Genomic DNA, 17943 nt, shown 5'->3' on the forward strand with positions numbered 1-17943 from the left:
GGGGGGGGGGGGGGAGGTGGGGGAGAGAAATGCTGGGTCAGGCTACGCCACTTCCTTGATGCTCACACTTCATCCTCCCAAGAAGGGAGTCTCCTTCAGAGGCCACAAGCTCCATAGCATAAAGCTAGAAATAGAAAACATCTGCTAAAGAGCACAGGAGAGCTTACAAGTGACTGCTCAGGCTAGACGTGTCCTCCCAAGACAGACAGTCCTACAAGGGAGGTCTCCAGAGAAAACACAAAACTGCCATGAGACAACCAAGGGGCTCAAAACATCTGCCAGACTCAGAGAGCATACAATTATATCCATCAATGCCTGAGCAGAGAGGACCTCTCCAGCCCTCCCCCCCAAAGCATTAGCCAACAAGGCCTGAAAGAAGAGAAACACCAAATAGAAAATCAGAGAGGTGACCCCCCCCACTACGTGGTGACAAAGACAAATAAACAAGACACTGAGAGATCCCAGAAACTACAGTATCTATTCTTCACACTTGAAAAAAATGAAAATGCATAATTTCAAAACATAAATGGTTTTAAAATCATGATTTAAAGGGCTGTTGCTAAACACTATACTGATTTGAGTCTACAGTTAAATCTAAATTAACACATTACTTAAATGTGTCCACAAAATGAATACAAATGTCAAAAGCATTTACTTCATGATATAAGAATAATAATATATAACAACCATATGCCTGAAACAATCATCTATAACAACCATATGCCAGCACTAAAATTGCAAATGGCAATGAACAAAACCCTGAAGGTGAGCAGTTTCCCCAGATCAGTTGGATCAATCTACATATATCCATATATAAATATATACATGTATGTGTATATGTACATATATAACTATTTGCATGTGCATATATAACATAGATATGCTTATATACACACATACATATCATATATACAGAAAGAAACCAAGAGATCCTTTTATTTTTTACTTTTTTTTCTTTTTTTTTTTTTTGCTGGTTGGGCTTGAACTCAGGGTATAGGCTAAGATACTTTTGCTCAGGACTAGAACCTACTATCTGAGCTACATTTCCACTTCCAGTGTTTTTGGTAGGTTAATGGAGATAAGAGTCTCACAAACTTTTCTGCCTGGGTTGGCTTTGAATGAACTATGATCCTCAGATTTCAGCCTCCTGAGTACCTAGGATTACAGGTGTGTGCCATGGGTACCTGACTTTTTTTTACTATAAAAATAACAAGTAAATAAATAAATAGGAATTTTTATTATTTATTTTGTTTTAAACTTTTAAACTTTTTATTATTTATTACATAAAGTGAAATAAAGTAAAGAAATAGTAAAGAAAAAGACAACAAAAACATAATCTATTTTGCAAGACACTTTTTATGGTGCCAATTAACAAGGCTCAGGACCTTGTAATGTTAGGAGGGTAATTTTTTAATTAGTAAGAACAAGAAGATAGACAAATCCACATATGTCCATTGCTGTAAATGTACTCACACTTCCGTATTTGAGAAAAGTACTCTGAAATTTAGTGAAAATATCTAGTTACATATGTATGCCCACAAAAGAGACTGAAAATCATCTAGAAAGATTAAAAGTAAAAAGATAATCCAAATTTATCATCTACCAGAAAAAAACATAGTGACTACATTCATTTTGAACAAAGACAAACTCAAGGCAAGAAACATTAGAAAAGACCATGTGTGTGATTGAGATGGATAAAATGTATTAGACAAATATGCATATAAGCAGCATTATATTTAATATTGTGCTGGCAAAACCAGTGGGGATTAGCGCAGAAGTAAGAAGAATAATTACAGAAAAAGAAGATACAAAATTATAATCATTAGTAAAGATGTAATTATGGTCTTTGAACACCCAAAGAATTTAAAATTTCTTAAAATAATTGAATTCAGGAAAGAAGCCAGATAAAAGTAAATTATACCGCCAAAAAGATTTTTTCTTTATCATCAATAACCGAGGAGAAGATAACACAGGGGGAAAAGATTCTGTTCACAATAATGTCACAAAAACAAACTGCCCAAGTCAAGTGTCAGTGGCTCACACCTAGCTACTCAGGAAGCTGAGATCTGAGGATCACAGTTCAAAGTCAGCTTGGGTAGGAAAGCCCCTGGGACTCTTATCTCCAATTAACTACTAAAAAGCCAAAGTGGAGCTTTGGCTTAACTGGTATAGCACTAGCCTTGAGTACCAAAGCTCAGGGACAGCACCCAGATCCTGAATTCATGTATTAGGATCAGCACACATACACACACACACACACACACACACACACACACACACGAATTGACTCTGCCCAGAACTAAATTTAATAAATGTGCTCAACTTTCATGAAAGAAATGACAAACTTTACAAAAACACAAAAAATAATTATTTAGCATAGGAAGTGAGAGAGACAGCACTCCTAGTGAGTCGACTCAATAGATGAGTGTTCTAATATTCTCTTTCTCAATGTACTTATAATTTTAACTCAGTAGTAAGAAAAATCCTTAGGTGCATTTTTATTTTTAAAAATGAACATAAATTATTTCTATTTATTATAATGATGACAGTAAAAACTATGATTTTAAATTATTTGAAATTAACAATAAGTGAGAAAGTGTAGGAAAACTCTAAGTGATGGAGAAGAACTTGATTGTGATGTACCACAGAGCTATCATATTTAGAATAATGTGTAACTAGGTAAAGCTAAGGAACAAAAGAACTAGCCTTGAATTAGTACCCATTACATCTTTCTATATAATAAAATAATCATCTACAATCAATTGTTTCTATTGTAAGAAATACTGTTGCAAATTTAGAGATTTCATTGAACAATAAAATGTATTTCAGAAGCTGGGAAGGGCTCAGTGGTAGAACGCTTGCCTTGCAAGCCCTGAGTTCGATTCCTCAGCACCACATAAGCAAAAAGAAGAAAAAAGCCGGAAGTGGTGCTGTGGCTCAAGTGGTAGAGCACTAGCCTTGAGCTGAAGAGCTGAGGGACAGTGCCCAGGCCCCATGACTGGACCCAAAAAAAAAAATGTATTTCAGGTGAATTAAAAAGCAGATATAAAGAGAAAAAACTTTAAAGATGTAGAAATTACAGGTGAATGATCATTTGATTCCCTAGATGATCATGAACTACACAACCATAGGAACAATAAAAACCAAGATATAAAATTTTACACACAGAGTAAATTCAGAAGCAGTTCTGGTATGCCTGTTGCCTACTGTGTGTGTATGTGTGTATATATGTGTGTATGTCTATCTCTCTGTGTATAAAAATGGTATCAATACCACTAACTTGATTTTCCTTCTTATTTTTCTCTCTATTCTTTAATATTTTCTGTATATATTTAAAATTTTTCCATATAGCCAGGTGCTCATGGCTCAGACCTGTAATCTTAGTTACTTAGGAGGCTAAAATCTGAAGATCTTAATTTTAACCAGCCCAGGCAAGTAAGTTCATGAGACTTATCTCCAATTAAACACCCCAAAGCCAGATGTGGAGCTGTGGTTCAATTGATAGAGAGCTAGCCTTGAGCACAAAAGCTCATGGACAGTACCCAGGCCCTGAGTTCAAGCCCAGGAATGGAACACATACAAAATAAACTCTCTCTCATATTCACAAATGAATTTGCTTTATGACATATAACACTGGATAAATAAAACACAAATGATGGTCATTTAAAGGGTCACTTCCTAATGAAACAGACCTATAAGCATAAATAAAACCTAAATTAATATATTGAAGGAAAAATACAAGACAAATCAGCCCAAAAGTGTCTTGCTTTAATGGAGATAAGAAATCCAAAAGGGAGGGCTGGGATGGTGGCTCAGTGGTACAGTGCTTGCCTTGCATGCATGAGGCCCTGAGTTCGATTCCCCAGCACCACATAAGCAAAAAGAAAAAAGCCAGAAGTGGCGCTGTGGCTCAAGTGGTAGAGCACTAGCCTTGAGCTGAAGAGCTGAGGAACAGCACCCAGACCCAGAGTTCAAGCCCCACGACCAGACCCAAAAACAAAAAACAAACAAACAAACAAAAAAAAAAGAAATCCAAAAGGGAACATTTTGTTTCAAAACAAGCAAATGTTGTCCATTACTAGATGGTATGCCTAGAATTTTGGTCCTGGCCTAGTCATAAAATAGCCATGTATACTAAGAAAGGCTCATTATTTCTCTGAAGCCCCACAATAAAACAAGAAACATGAACTATATGAATGATTCCAAACCTGACAATCATAAGTTCATTACGTGGTAGATATTAAAACAAATAAAATATGCATACACTCAATATGTACAGGCTTCATATGAAGCATTTTACAAATATTGTCTCCTTATCTCATTCAATCTTTTCAACTACTCTAAGAAGGCAGTGTTTCTGAATATAACTTCATGAGAGTAACTCGTGAGTTATCCTCATTTTACTATAAAACATGGACATAAAGTTCAAAGTCACCTAGCCAATCCAGTAAACACTTGAACTCAGGCAATTTGGGCCTGCTTCATGCCCATGTAAATTTCTCCTTTGAAAGGCTCCTAAACTAATTTACCTGATCAATTAAACTAGAGTTACCTCAGTTTTACTTGTAGATCTTAATTCTAAAATCCTGTGCGCCCGTTGTGTAATCTCATTATCATTGCAGGAATTATCAGTTTCTTGGGAGTAATAACGTTCTGTATTTGACTAGGCCTTTTAGGAGAAATCCCAGTTGGAAGGCTACCATGTAGGCAGAAGTCTTTCCAAATGTTGTCTTGTATCACCTCACATCATCACAAAGTCTAGCTCGCTTCAATTGATGCAGTGTTGCTTTAGTTTTCCAAATAAACAAATCAGTAGAACATCATGTTAACTACTGTATAAGTTGATTTATCTTTCATTCATCATTTCAGTATGAAAAGACCAAGGGAACAAAAGTCACGAGAAAATGTTTAAAGATGACAAGATTGAGAAAGCCTTTGTGAGCCCTCTGGCGGGACCCAGCCCTCCATCTTGAAGTCTGAAAAGAGAACATGATGTCATTTGATAGAACCATGAAAGTGGGGCTGAGGTACTCCTCCTTCCTAGTTTCCTGTGACTTTACAGAGAGGACCCTCTGATGTCAAGAAGGAGAAGAGACATCAGAGAGAAGGGGTTACAAAGAATAAACTGACAAGCTAAAATGTGTTGGAGGAGTCTGGAGAATAGCTCAATGGTCACTTCCATAGGTCACTGGGTTAAGTCCCAACATAGATACAAAACAGTACTGGAGGCAAAGAAGGAAGATGGTCAACAATGTAACCAACCTGTCCTTCACACAGAACTAGAGGGAAAGTATAAGCTAATATCATATACAAAGTGACTACCTGAACAGAACAAACAAGCCTGTAGCTTCTGACACCCTAGCCATGCCATCCTCAATAGCATAGGTACTCTCCCTGGTATGAGAGCCAGCCTGAATGCCCTGTGGAATTCTGTCACCTATTAATGAGCTGGCAACACAATACAGCCTCAAATTCTACCTTGTACACGATTTTACTCCTGCTGTCCATGAGGTCCAGTTGGATGGGGATATAATCAATGTTGGGGGAAGGGGGCTGCATATGTTGATAACGAAGCCCCATCAGCAGGAACTCCTCACAGCTCACTTTGAGACTTCCTATTTTCTTCAATCCCAGGGCACAGCTTCCACCTGGACACTTCAGTTCTGTTCCCAGTTCTAGAAACGTACAACACTGCATTAGTGGCAGCCACTTAAACACAACAATTGTAAAGGTGAAAAACCAATCTTCCTCTTTTGGAGACTCTCTAACTGCCCCAAGAACGTGATATTTACTTCTCAAGTCAGTCATTGAATGGCTGTTATTCTGAATGCTTATAATTTCCTTTGCAAGAAAAAGAACAATTGATTATGTGTTTCATCAGGCCTTCTTTACCAAGAGTTAGGCTGAGAGAAAAAAAATAGAATATGCTTTCTGGTGCCTGGACACCTATGGCAAATAAGCCAATTAGCTCATTGAAGGCCTTCCAGAATTTAGCTCCAATCTTCCTTTAAAGTATCAATTTCATGGTCCTACTCTATAAGGTCTTCTAGATTCTTCTGCTCCTCAAAATCATTGTCCCAGTTTGCCTATCACACATTCAAAGCATGCATATCTTTTTAGGTCCAGTTGGTCTTTTTACTAAACCATCCCTTAATATTCTGTCCAAATCATTACTGTAGTAACAATGGTCACCCCTTTGTATTTCCTGATCTGCCCATGGTTCCTACAATACTATTATGCATATAGGAAGTATCCACAATACGTACTCTGACTCAGTGAATAACAGCATCATGATCAGCTCTCACTGATTAGACCATGACTGCTACTGACTAGTTTTGCTTCAAACTAGATCATAGCCCAACAATATTTAATGTAAGTAAAAACAATGCTTACTACTACAGCCATTGCTATTTCTACTAATAGCTGATGATGAATGGGTACTTCCTATGAGTCCAATACTGAGTTAAGGACTTGTTATGTGTGATCTCCTTCACTTCCCCACCCCAACACAACCCCATGGAGCAGATATTATCTTTCCATATCTGACAGAAGCTTAGACAAGTTGAGAGATAAAATAATATACAGAAACTAAATGTCAGAAGCAGTTGTCAAATCCAGATCCTTCTGATTGTAACGCTTATCCTCTTAACCACTAACCTACATTTGTCAACCAGCTAAAAATCATATTAGATAAGTAGAATTATCTGTCATAAGGGGAATATGACCCTTTTTTGGCCCCTTTTAGTAACAACTAGACAAGTATTAAAAGATATCATACGGGACTCGGGGAAAAAACTGTGTGGCTGATCTCCACGAGGTCCTTCTGGAAGAGGTTCCACCACAACCATTTGGCCATGGGCTGGCAGCAGGGTTGTCAGGGGGTCTAGCCTGATGGTACATTCCAGGTTGGCTGTCCTGTCATAATCAAAGCTGAGCAGGTTCTTATCGATGGTTCTGGACAGGCCATAAAATTCAGACACCTCCAGCACTTTGTCATTCATGTGGATGATGTTACAGTCTGGTTCTAGGAGATGGACCTGCAGCTCAAAGGTTTCCATGAATGTGTCTGTTTCAGTAAATCTGTATTGAGAACAGAGAAAGAAGTCTCTACAGATGCTTAAGTTCTTCTGATATCTATGCACGTGGCTTGAAACTTAAAGGTTGGCCTTCAGAAAATCTACATACCAGGTGGAATTTGGATTTTATCTCATACTCTATTCTTACCCCTTCTTTTCTTTGCCTTGAAGTCTGTCTATCTTCCTACCACTGTTTCCTCTAGCCATCTTTGTCTGCATACCTGCTCTCAAGCTCATTATCCACATTTCTAGTGAAGGACTTCTGAGAATTCAGTCACATATCCAAGCATATGAAATGTCAGAGCATGAAGCCTGTATAATTTTTAGGTCAAGTACCAATTCAGGATTTAAGGAGGAAGGGCTTATGAAGTATACAGGTCATGTTGTTCTTCAGAAATATCACGAGATAAGTGTTGGCTTAGGAACAGATTGGGTACACAGCTCAGAACTTGCCATGTAAATTTTGTCAGTAATTGTTACTTCCTTCTCTTCCCCTAGTGACTGTTCTCAGGGTGTTTGCAGAGGGTTCTAGGGCTGTTATTTCCTTTATCGTGAGAAATTAAGACATGATGAGTATATATTAATAATGCAGTCATGGATTATGAGTTAATGCACTTTCATTATGCTGCAAGTCTTTTCAGCAGTATATTTTTCATTGCTCATAAAATTCTATAACAAGAATCATTCATCCCATTTTCCGGGTAAGGAAACTGAGGTATAGAACAGAACAGGAGTTTGCTAACAGGACTGGGGAAAAGGTTAAGAGCGGAATAGGCATGTTGCTGGTCCTCTGAGAATTCTAGTTCAAGCATCTTCTAGGTATCACCTAAATATCCCATTGTATGGACATACCATTCACCAGGTGGATTAGTTCAACTCCTGGTTATTATGAAGAATGTCGTTATGCACAAGCTTTTATATACATAGGCTTTTATTTCTCATATATATTATATATTATAATACTGTATGTTATAATAAAAGATAAAATATAATGCTATATTATAATGCTAATATAATAATATTTTAATATTCCTAGGTGCAAATGTGTATTGATAGATACACCTAGTAGAGGACTTGCTGCATGATATGACCACTCCATTTAGCTTTATATTGACTTTAAAGACATTTATATTATTTAATGTTTAAAAAGGAATTTATTGCACTGCTTATATCTAAACAGCTAGAAATTTAAAAAAAAAATCCATCCAATTTTGAAACATATATTCCACTTGATTCTCAAGTTTACAGTTGGAATTCCAGATACCTATACAAGAACACCAGAGAGAAAGAGAATAAAACTAATAATTTATAGAAATTATGAAGACAGTCAGAAATTGGCTACCATTCTTACCTCAACCACTCAGACCTTCAATTTCTATCAATTATTTACTTGTTTGGAATCTATTAAGTCATCCTCTTCACACATACACACGCACACATCAAAAGAAAAGAACACAGCACAATGATCTGGAAATATCAGCAAAGCTCCTATGCCACTTACCTGTAAAGCCTAAGCTTCACAGTATCTTCATCAAGGATCGGACACCCATTGTGAACATACCTTACTTCATTGGGAAGGAAATGGCAGTCAAAGACCTAGTTCATGTGAAGAAATGAAAAAAAATCTGTAAGAAAATTGGTGCAAAGTTCCATTTTCCCAGCTAGATTATGGCTCAGAAAACCTGTGGTCTCTGAGTGTAGTATGACTGAGGGGATGGAGAGATCAATCACAAACATACACCTCTGCCCTATGTCTGTGCCCACTCACCATCCTGCTTAGACAGCTGTGTCTTGTCTTGTTAGCATCTAAACTATGAATCCAAACTGGCCAAGCAAAGAAACTAAGAGATACTTATTTCTCCAAATAGTTGTCCTTTGATAGACTATAGTACTTTTAAAGATGCTCCCATTTATCAAATTTTTATTTAACTCCTCTAGGAGTTTATAGCAGTTCAGTTAGAAATCATTCCATGTATTTCAAGAAACACATGTGTTGGCTTACCCACCTCTTCTTTCTTTTGCAGAGAACACTGACACAATTCAAAGTTGAAACTACCAGCTATGGACATTCTGTGGTTGGCCAGAGTCAAACATAATCCACAGTTGTTTCTCATTAATGGCTTTACTAGTTATGAATGGCACAAATGGCCCATGAAACACAGTATCTAAAGACAACTTCTTGTATGTAAATTAAGTTATAATTAACTGCATCACCTCTCTCAAAACTGTGAAGGAAATGTCTGATTTATTGAGGAATCCTAGTTTGTTTGTTTTGATCAGTCATGGGGCTTGAACTCTGGGCCTGGGCACTGTTCCTCAGCTCTGCAGCTCAGGGCTAGCGCTCTACCACTTGAGTCACAACACCACTTTTGGTTTTCTAGTGGTTTTGGAGATAAGAGTCTCACAGACTTTCCTGACTTGGCTACCTTTGAACCGTGATCCTCAGATCTCAGCCTCCTAAGTAGCTAGTATTACAGGCATGAGCCACCAGCACAAGCTAAGGAATCCTAGTTTTTAAAGAAGTTTTCCCTTCCACCTGTATCATGTCCCTCTGCTGCCCCCTCTGCCAATCTTATTTAGTATTCTGAGAAATGCCCTCTCTCTGGAGCTCACAGTATTTTCTCTGTACCTTTCTCAGCTTCAGTCATTTTCAAACAAGACCTACACTTAGAAGGAATGATCACTAATAAGAATAAATTTCTTGCTCCATAGATATTACTGCTTCCTAGTTTTAGTTGGAAAGTAGGAAGAAGATAAAAAGAAGCCCTTTCTCGTATCACAGACAAATAGTCATGGTAATAAAGAGACAATCTGCTTTGTTAAAAGAAACATCTGTTTTATGTTTCCTAATATGTTTTCCTTTTATAAAAGGCGACAACCATAATTGTCCATAAATTTACTAACTAAAACAAAGGAGAGTTAAATCCTTTTCTAATTACTGTCTAGCTTTGGTTTTTTCCACTTCAACTGCTTTTCAATTACAATTTATAATTAAATTGTCACACACTCCTAACTCATTACTCACTTTAATGACAGTAAACTGGTTGAAACTAAGGATATTTTCTCACCACTGTATTTCTTATCCAAAGAAAGCAAGCTCAGCACTAAACTAAGGTATTTTTCCACCCAGGAAACTTGCTGTGGACCAGGTGTGACCAAAGCCTCATCTTGAAACACAAGGAAAACCTATCGACCTTGTCTAATTGATGATATCCAGGGGTTAAGTAAACAGAAGGTACTGGAGTGCATTCATTGCAGTCCCTTTCTGAATATCCAATAGGAAAATGAACCTGTTGGTTCTACGGAAAACTTCAGTAATGAAATGAAAACACTAATTGAACAGATGTTAAACAAAACATTTTCTGTGCAAATCACATGAAACTGCTCATTACACAGCAGGGTGCTGTTAATACAGTGCCCTCCCTGGGAGTGGGTTCACATAAACCTAGCTTTACAGCTTTTTCTGAAGCTCCATTAAAGCATCATGTTTAGACAGTGTATGTGTGCGTGTGTGTGTGAGTGTGTGTGTGTGTTTGTGTCCTTATGTGTGTTTAGACAGTGTATGTGTTGTGTGGTGTGTGTGTGTGTGTGTGTGTGTGTGTGTGTGTGTGTGTGTTTGTGCCCTCATATACATTATTTGGCCATGGTTCATCCCTGGGGAGAGCTGAGCCAGACACTAAAAACCAAGAACAAATTTTTCCCACTCTCAGGCCTTCCTTGGAAATCTTGTTTTCATTGAAATTACCAGAAATAATAATAATAATAAGCTGGGCACTGATGGCTCATGCCTGTAATCCTAGCTACTGAGAAGGTTGAAAAATAAGGAAGCCAACCCAGGCAAGAAGGTCCATGAGACTCTTACCTCTAATTAGCTATAAAAAAAAAAAAAAGCTTAAAGTGGAGCTCAAACGAATGGCTCAAGTGAATAAAGCTTGAAGTAGAACTCCAGTGAAGTGGCTGGAGTGAGTAAAGCACCAACCTTGAGAAGAAAAGCTAAGAGACACCAAAACAAACACACAAAAGAACTGTCACCTGAAAGTTTAAAAAAGAAATATTTCCTACTTTACACAAAGTTTTTATATTTAACTATTGATGAACTCCACATATTAGTAGATTTCACACATAGAATAAATTTTAGAAGATACAAACTACATATCCACTTTAAATTATGTAAATCCAATTGAGGCATCCTATTTGTTTCTAGGAATACACTGAGAATGCAGGATATGATTCTACTTAAAATGAGCACAAAGCTGGGTGCTGGTGGCTCACACCTGCAATCCTAGCTACTCAGGAGGCTGAGATCTGAGGATTGTGGTTTAAAGCCAGTCCGGGCAGGAAAGTCCATGAGACTCTTATCTTCAATAAACCACCAGAAGTGGTGCTGTGGCTCAAGTGGTAGAGCACTAGCCTTGAGCTGAAGAGCTGAGGGACAGCAGGCTGAGTTCAAGCCCCATGACCAACAAATAATAATAATAATAATGAACACAATAAAATTGGTGCCAGTGGCTCACACAGTAATCCTAGCCACTCAGCAGGCTGAGATCTGAGGGTCACCAGCTGTGGCAGGAAATCTGTGAGACTCTTATCTCCACTAAACTACAGAAAGAAAAAAGATTTTTTAAAAAAGGCAGAAGTGGAGCTGTGGTTCAAGTAGTAGAACACTAGCCCTGAGCAAAAGAAAATCTGAGACAGAGACCAGACTCTAAGTTCAAGACCCAGGACTGGCCCACAAAAAAGAGAGAAAAAAAGAGAAAGAGAGAGTACAATATACTAGGTGTCTGTGTGTTTGGGATGTTCCTAACCTATCAGCTAAAGAATTTCCTATCAGGCCCATTATTGTGCTGTTTCTGTTCCATATTAACTTCATAATAACTAGACTTTTACCTTAGAAAAAGAGATGTAGATAAATTGGAGGTCAATTCCAACCCTTAATCCCTGTGACCATTTGAATCTCTGGTCATTTGAATCTCTTTTGCTCTCTTATTTTTCAAAGCAGGTAGAATAATTGGAATCATTAAAACATCACTAAAAACCCATCCAACTCCATAGGGACTGGGCATAGTGGTAATGTGCTTGCCTAACAGGAGTGAGGCCCTGGATTTGATTTCCAACACTGCAAAAACAAAAACAAACAGCAAAAGACAAAAATCATGGAGGCACTTTTGTTCATCTCAGTGAGGGCCATGAGGATTAAGGAGTCAGAGGCTCTCTAAGGTGGAGGTTGGCCTACAATAGATCCTCTCAAACTGCCTTCTAAGAGAAGAAAGGAACCAGTGAACAGCAGGCCCCTTCCTCCTGAGTCTGAGCGAAATACAGCTGGACAATATTCTCCTTTCTCCCTGCTTCTCCTACTCCAAGTAATCAGACTAACTCCTATACAAGTGTTGAACATATATATATATATATATATAAATTATATATATATATATGTATGTATACATACATATGGAGAGAGAGAAAGAGAACCAAATTATCAGTCCAGTCCATCAGTCTTTATAAGGTGTCAGTACCAGTATGTATTGGTATGTCCATAGGTCTTTGCTTTCCCAAAGAACTTAATCTTCTAGAATCAGAGTCCTATGTTGCTGCACCTCAAAACTGTAACTATTTTCATTTTGCTCTTAATTCTGATTCCTATAGTTGAGAACCCATGGCCTCATGCTGGGCTTTATTTGAGCTCTGTGATGCCCTATCTCAATGCCATAGTTAATCTTGACTGTCAACTTGATTAGAGAAATGCTTAGGACATTACAATAGTTGAGGAGGCAGGGAGGGAAGGATTGGTAGGGGAAACCAAAGGAGGGGTAACAATGCTTGATAGGAAATGTACTCATTACCTTACTCATGTAACTGTAACCCCTCTGTACAGTATCTTTACAATAAAAATATATATGAAAAATAAAAAAAAGAATAGAACATCTCTGGGTAGGATATTAACATAGAACACCTCTGGGTGTGTCTGTGTCTTTCAAAGACAATTAAATCAAGATGGCCCTCTACTATATATGTAGGGCTGTGACTCATGCATATATTCATGCCCTGAGTCCCAGAACCAGAAAAAAAAATTTTTTTTGAATAGACTATTAGGAAGTTGTAGAGCTATAGCAAGTAGACCTGGTTGAAGGATGTAGGTCACAGGGAACAGAATTTTCCTGGTAGCTGATGATTGCTCTGGCCATTTCCTGTTATTTCTAGGCTTTGCTTCCTGGCTGCCAAGAAGCAAGTTGCTGTACCCACCATATGTATTGAAACCTTTGAAGTTGAGAGCTAAGATAAATTCTTCCTCCTTTCAAATTGTGCTCTTAGGTATATCTTGGTTACAGTGACACTAAAGTCTAATATACCAGGTCTCTCTTTTTCCCTGACTGACACATACTTCCACAGGGCATAAAATGTTGAAAGAAAGTCAGGAGAAGTTACTACTACTGAACACTTTGGAATACAATGTTGAAACACCTATAGCCACTAGTATATTCTAACATTTTTAATGCCCATGTGTAGCTTTTTAACTCTTCAAAAAGTCTTAAATTCTTAAACAGAGTCTCGTAGGAAACTGGAATGAGTCATTTGATTCCTATCATATCATGAACAGCCTCAAGATGAAATTTCCTTCTATAGTATTTTGGTGTTTCTGAGTTTGTCTATAATTTTAAGTGTTGTAAGAGAAATATCTAAGGATAGCAATTTGAGCTAGCATTTATCTAAAACTCTTTATTACATCTCTTCCATGTCCAGTAACTTGGAATAACCTCATGGAACATGTTTCTATACCCAAATGGAGAGGAAATGAGGTTCCTAGTTAGGATTGGGAATGGTCCATTCTCTAGATGCAGCAATACTATCCAACGTTGAGCACTCTTAAGATCATTTGTAAAGTTAAGCTATGGCAAGAACAAGTAACACAATCAGAAGCAATTTACTATTGTATGCAAAGTCAACCATTCCCTTAAAATATATGAAAAGAAACACCTTAAAAAAGTGTATGAAGGGGCTGGGAAGGTAGCTCAGCGGTAGAGTGCATGCCTTGCAAGCATGAGGCCCTGGGTTCGATTCCTCAGCACCACATAAACAGAAAAAGCCGAAAGTGGCACTGTGGCTCCAGTGGTAGAGCACTAGCCTTGAGCTGAATAGCTGAGGGACAGCGCCCAGACCCAGAGTTCAGGCCCCATGACTGGCAAAAAAAAAAAAAGTGTATGAAAATTAGATTTAAACAGTAACTCTTAGCTGGGCACTGATGGCTCATGCCTGTAATCTTAGCTACTCAGGAGGCTAAGAGCTGAGGATAAAGGTTTAAAGCCAGGCCAGGCAGGAAAGTTCATGAGACTCTTATCTCCAATTAACCACCAGAAAACCAGAAGTCACACTGTGGCTCAAAGTGGTAGAGTGACAGCCTTGAGCAAAAGAGCTGAGAGACAGTGTCCAGGCCCTGAGTTCAAGCCCCACAACTGACAAAAAAAAAAAATGACAATAGAATATCCTTAAATAAAGAGGTCCCTGAGGTTTTAATTAAGGAGAAATATTAAGGCAGACATTTATGAAGAATTGAATATTTATAGTTCTTTATCTCTCTTTTATTAATAAACAAAAAAGCCTTCATGTTTAACCTTTGCTTTTCTGAAGTCACAAGTACATCTCAAAAATGTCTTGCATTTTTTATATCTTATGCAAAGCCACCCCTGACTGGCAATGAGTAAGATAATTCAGGGCAGGACTCATCCCTTAAAGATTAATGATAGCATATGCTACAAGTAGTTGTCCATTGAAACCCTTACAAGTTGGTCCTGTCCTGCTTGCTTGTGTTCTCTCGTTCTATCTTTCTCTCCCTTTCTTTCTTGCACACACATTCTCCCCCTCCCTCCCCCCTTCTTTTGCTCCCTAAAATGAGAGACCTGAACCATTCTTACACTCTGCTTTATAATGCATCCTTAGCTAACCTACAAGGTCAAGATACATAAAAGTTCTCTTCAATAAAAGCTAAAAAGATGGGAGTTGTTATGAAGAATGTGTGCATCCACATTAGTCTAAACCTAAAGACATCAGGAGCCCCACAGATGTCAGCCCCATGTGGAACAGAGCCTGCCCACTGCAGACCTGTTCTCTGAAATCAGAACGGTGCAAACCATAGTTCCACCTCCCAGAGGAAAGCAGTAGGATAGCACGCGGGTGAACTTCAGCGGTGCGGTTCACCTTCACCCATGGGAACCTCTTACAGTACTCACCTTGGTGACCGCTTAAGAGAAGACCTCTACCTGCTCCCCGTCTCACCCATCCAACTAGGGACAGAGACTCTCGCCCGGGACCTACCTGTGGGGTGAGCTTTCCAACCCTCTGGGTTATCGGCTCGTTCCTCACCACCTCCACTTTGCAGGCGTCTTTCTCCCTGGGGATGGCAAACTTCAGGTCTTCTGCCGACAGGACGGCGGAACTGCCCTTCATCACCCTCATCCCTCGGTTCACAGTGATGAAGGTGGAGCTGGTCCAGTCCAGGAGCAAGAGCAGCAGCAGGGCCTCGGGCCGGGCCCAGCGTGGAGCGTTCATGCTGACAGGGCCCAGTGGCTGTAGCGACGGCTGGAGTCCTTCAACAAAGGCGTGCCCCTGGGCTTCGGCGGGGAGGGTCCGACGGCTGTCCACGGGGCAGGGCCAGGGGTCCCCAGGGTGAGCCCCGAGATCTTAACATGCCCCTTTCATTCAGAACCAGACAAGGACGCTTTTCAGTCGGTCCTGGGAGATTTAATAAAACTCGCTGATCACTCCTGACAGCGCCGGCAAGATTAATGAGCCTTCCAAGTGCTTTTCTAATCCTGCAAGCGGGGAGAAAGGGTGGAGGAAGGAGAGGGGGGTGTAGGGGGGTGCTGCTAGTCAAAAGGTCGCTACTGACAAAGGGATCTTTCAACTAGCCTATCATTTCAGCTAAATTAAAAACAAATAAACTAACTTGACCTCCAGGCCCAGGTCGCTTCATTCCTCGGCTTCCTGATGATCCGCAGATCCCAATCGGATGTCAACTGTGTGGTCCTGCAGGAGACTGGTGGAAGCCCGGGGCAGCTGGGGGCAACCACGCAGCAGCAGCGGATGATCCCCTGAGCTCCAAGTTACAGGGAGCTTTTTGCTTCCCGTTTCTCATTTGTTAAATGAGTACTGTGAACTAATTCATGTCAGAGAGCTGGGAGGATTATTTGCACATTGCTTGCAAACGTGATTAACTCCTGAACTAATACAACCCAGTGAAGAAATAAGCTTAGCAATTTGTCACCAAGACCAACTCTGCTAGGCAATGAAATTACTTAAGAAACACCGAAGTGGGAACTGGAAAGATCAGCTGTTCCCTCCATGTACATGTAATTCTTGTTGATGTGCAAAAGACCATGATCAAGTGACAGAGCCTCAGTGGATACAGTTAATGACACAGTATGTATATCCAGCCCAGACAATATTGATATTATCTACAATGCCATTACTTTATTATGTACCTAATTTGCATAAATAGCTTTCATTTCTACTTTAGCCTTTTACAATTGCATATTTAATTTCTCTTCTTGGAAACTGAAATGATTGCATCCAAAGTAAAATGTAATGAAATATAGGCTGAAATTCAAAGTATTTTTGAAGTAAAGCAATGACAGTTTGCTAAGGGTACCAAAGCCTTACACCATGCTGGAGGGGGGGGGGGCACTGCCCAATAGTGGATTGCCTTGCCTAAGATTTTAATGATGACAACACATTTATCCAAACAAGTAAGAGACAACTAAAATAAGTATTTGTCAGAGGGTCTACCCAGACATGTCTCTGACATTCTTCCCTCCCACCAGACCTTACTCATAACTATCACCACCTTCCAATGGCTGCCAGGAAGGTGGTGACTGGAAGCGAATAGAGGCTCTGATGAACCCATAAAGATAGCAAGAACAGGAATGGCTCTTCCAGACAGGAGTGCAATGGCTAGATTGTTTCTCCTCTTGTGACAACAAAAACTTTACCATGAAAACAGAGAGAGCACTTTGAAAAATACCATTTTCTTTCAAACCTGGTAGAGAAGTTGAAGAACTACAGCTGATAGCAAAAAAAAAAAAAAAAAACTCAGAGCAGTTGATAACTCTAGAGACACTACACTGGCTGGCTCAGGAACAAACTGGGAAACACCACATCAAAGAACTGGAAAGTTGGAGCACCAGAGACAGAAAGTGTCAAACAGTGTTTTCTCTATGATGGAAAGGTAGAATGGTAATGCCATTACTTTGGGCAGGAATTAAATTAGAGAATGAACCAGCCAGTCTCCACAATGCCCCTGGGATTTTTTCTTTATCATCATGTTAATTGTCTTCATTGCAGATATAACCTTCAATTTTAAAGTATTAGTTTAATTAGAATCTTCTCTTTGGTTAGTAAATAGATATTTTTGTGCTGCTTTTACAAATGCCTCTATTAACTACCTTTAAGGCCCGGTCGCGGTTAGAACTATTTTACTCTCCAAGCAGCACCTTGCCTGTGCACCTCAGACGGTGTGCACTTCACAGACTAGCCTGGTTTTTATAGAATTAGTCAGAAAAAAAAACCTGTTCACACCCTCCCCTTGACCATGTTGCCTGAGGATGAATCAGTTTGGCTTATTTGTACAAAACCACAAATGTGATCATTGAATTTTTCACAACAAAGTAACATTTTTGTTTACATTTGCTATCTAAGACCATACAGAAAAGAAACCTATTCAGAGACAGGTGTGTCTCCAAACTGGGAAATAAAAGAGAAACATGACTTTCTGAGATTTGATCTAGTGAAATCCACATAAACACTCTAAGGAAATAATCAGTGTGGAAATACTTTCTTTATTATAAAGCCCCATACAAAGGCAGGGAGCAGTAGCACA

General features: G+C 39.1%; 1 protein-coding gene across 1 annotated transcript in view; it reads right to left on the reverse strand.

Annotated features, from left to right (window-relative positions):
- Window positions 1-15617, reverse strand: part of Frem1 (FRAS1 related extracellular matrix 1) — a 120801-nt gene extending 105184 nt beyond the window's left edge. Inside the window, exons 1-4 of the mRNA XM_013020755.1 lie at window positions 15384-15617; window positions 8578-8672; window positions 6779-7080; window positions 5479-5675 (exon numbers count right to left, since the gene is read on the reverse strand). Coding sequence (XP_012876209.1) covers window positions 5479-5675; window positions 6779-7080; window positions 8578-8672; window positions 15384-15617 — 828 coding nt within the window. The remainder of the gene's footprint in view (window positions 1-5478; window positions 5676-6778; window positions 7081-8577; window positions 8673-15383) is intronic.
- Window positions 15618-17943: the final 2326 nt, after the last annotated feature.

This window comes from Dipodomys ordii, unplaced genomic scaffold (assembly GCF_000151885.1).
Source record: "Dipodomys ordii isolate 6190 unplaced genomic scaffold, Dord_2.0 Scaffold53, whole genome shotgun sequence".
NCBI classification, from domain to species: domain Eukaryota; kingdom Metazoa; phylum Chordata; class Mammalia; order Rodentia; family Heteromyidae; genus Dipodomys; species Dipodomys ordii.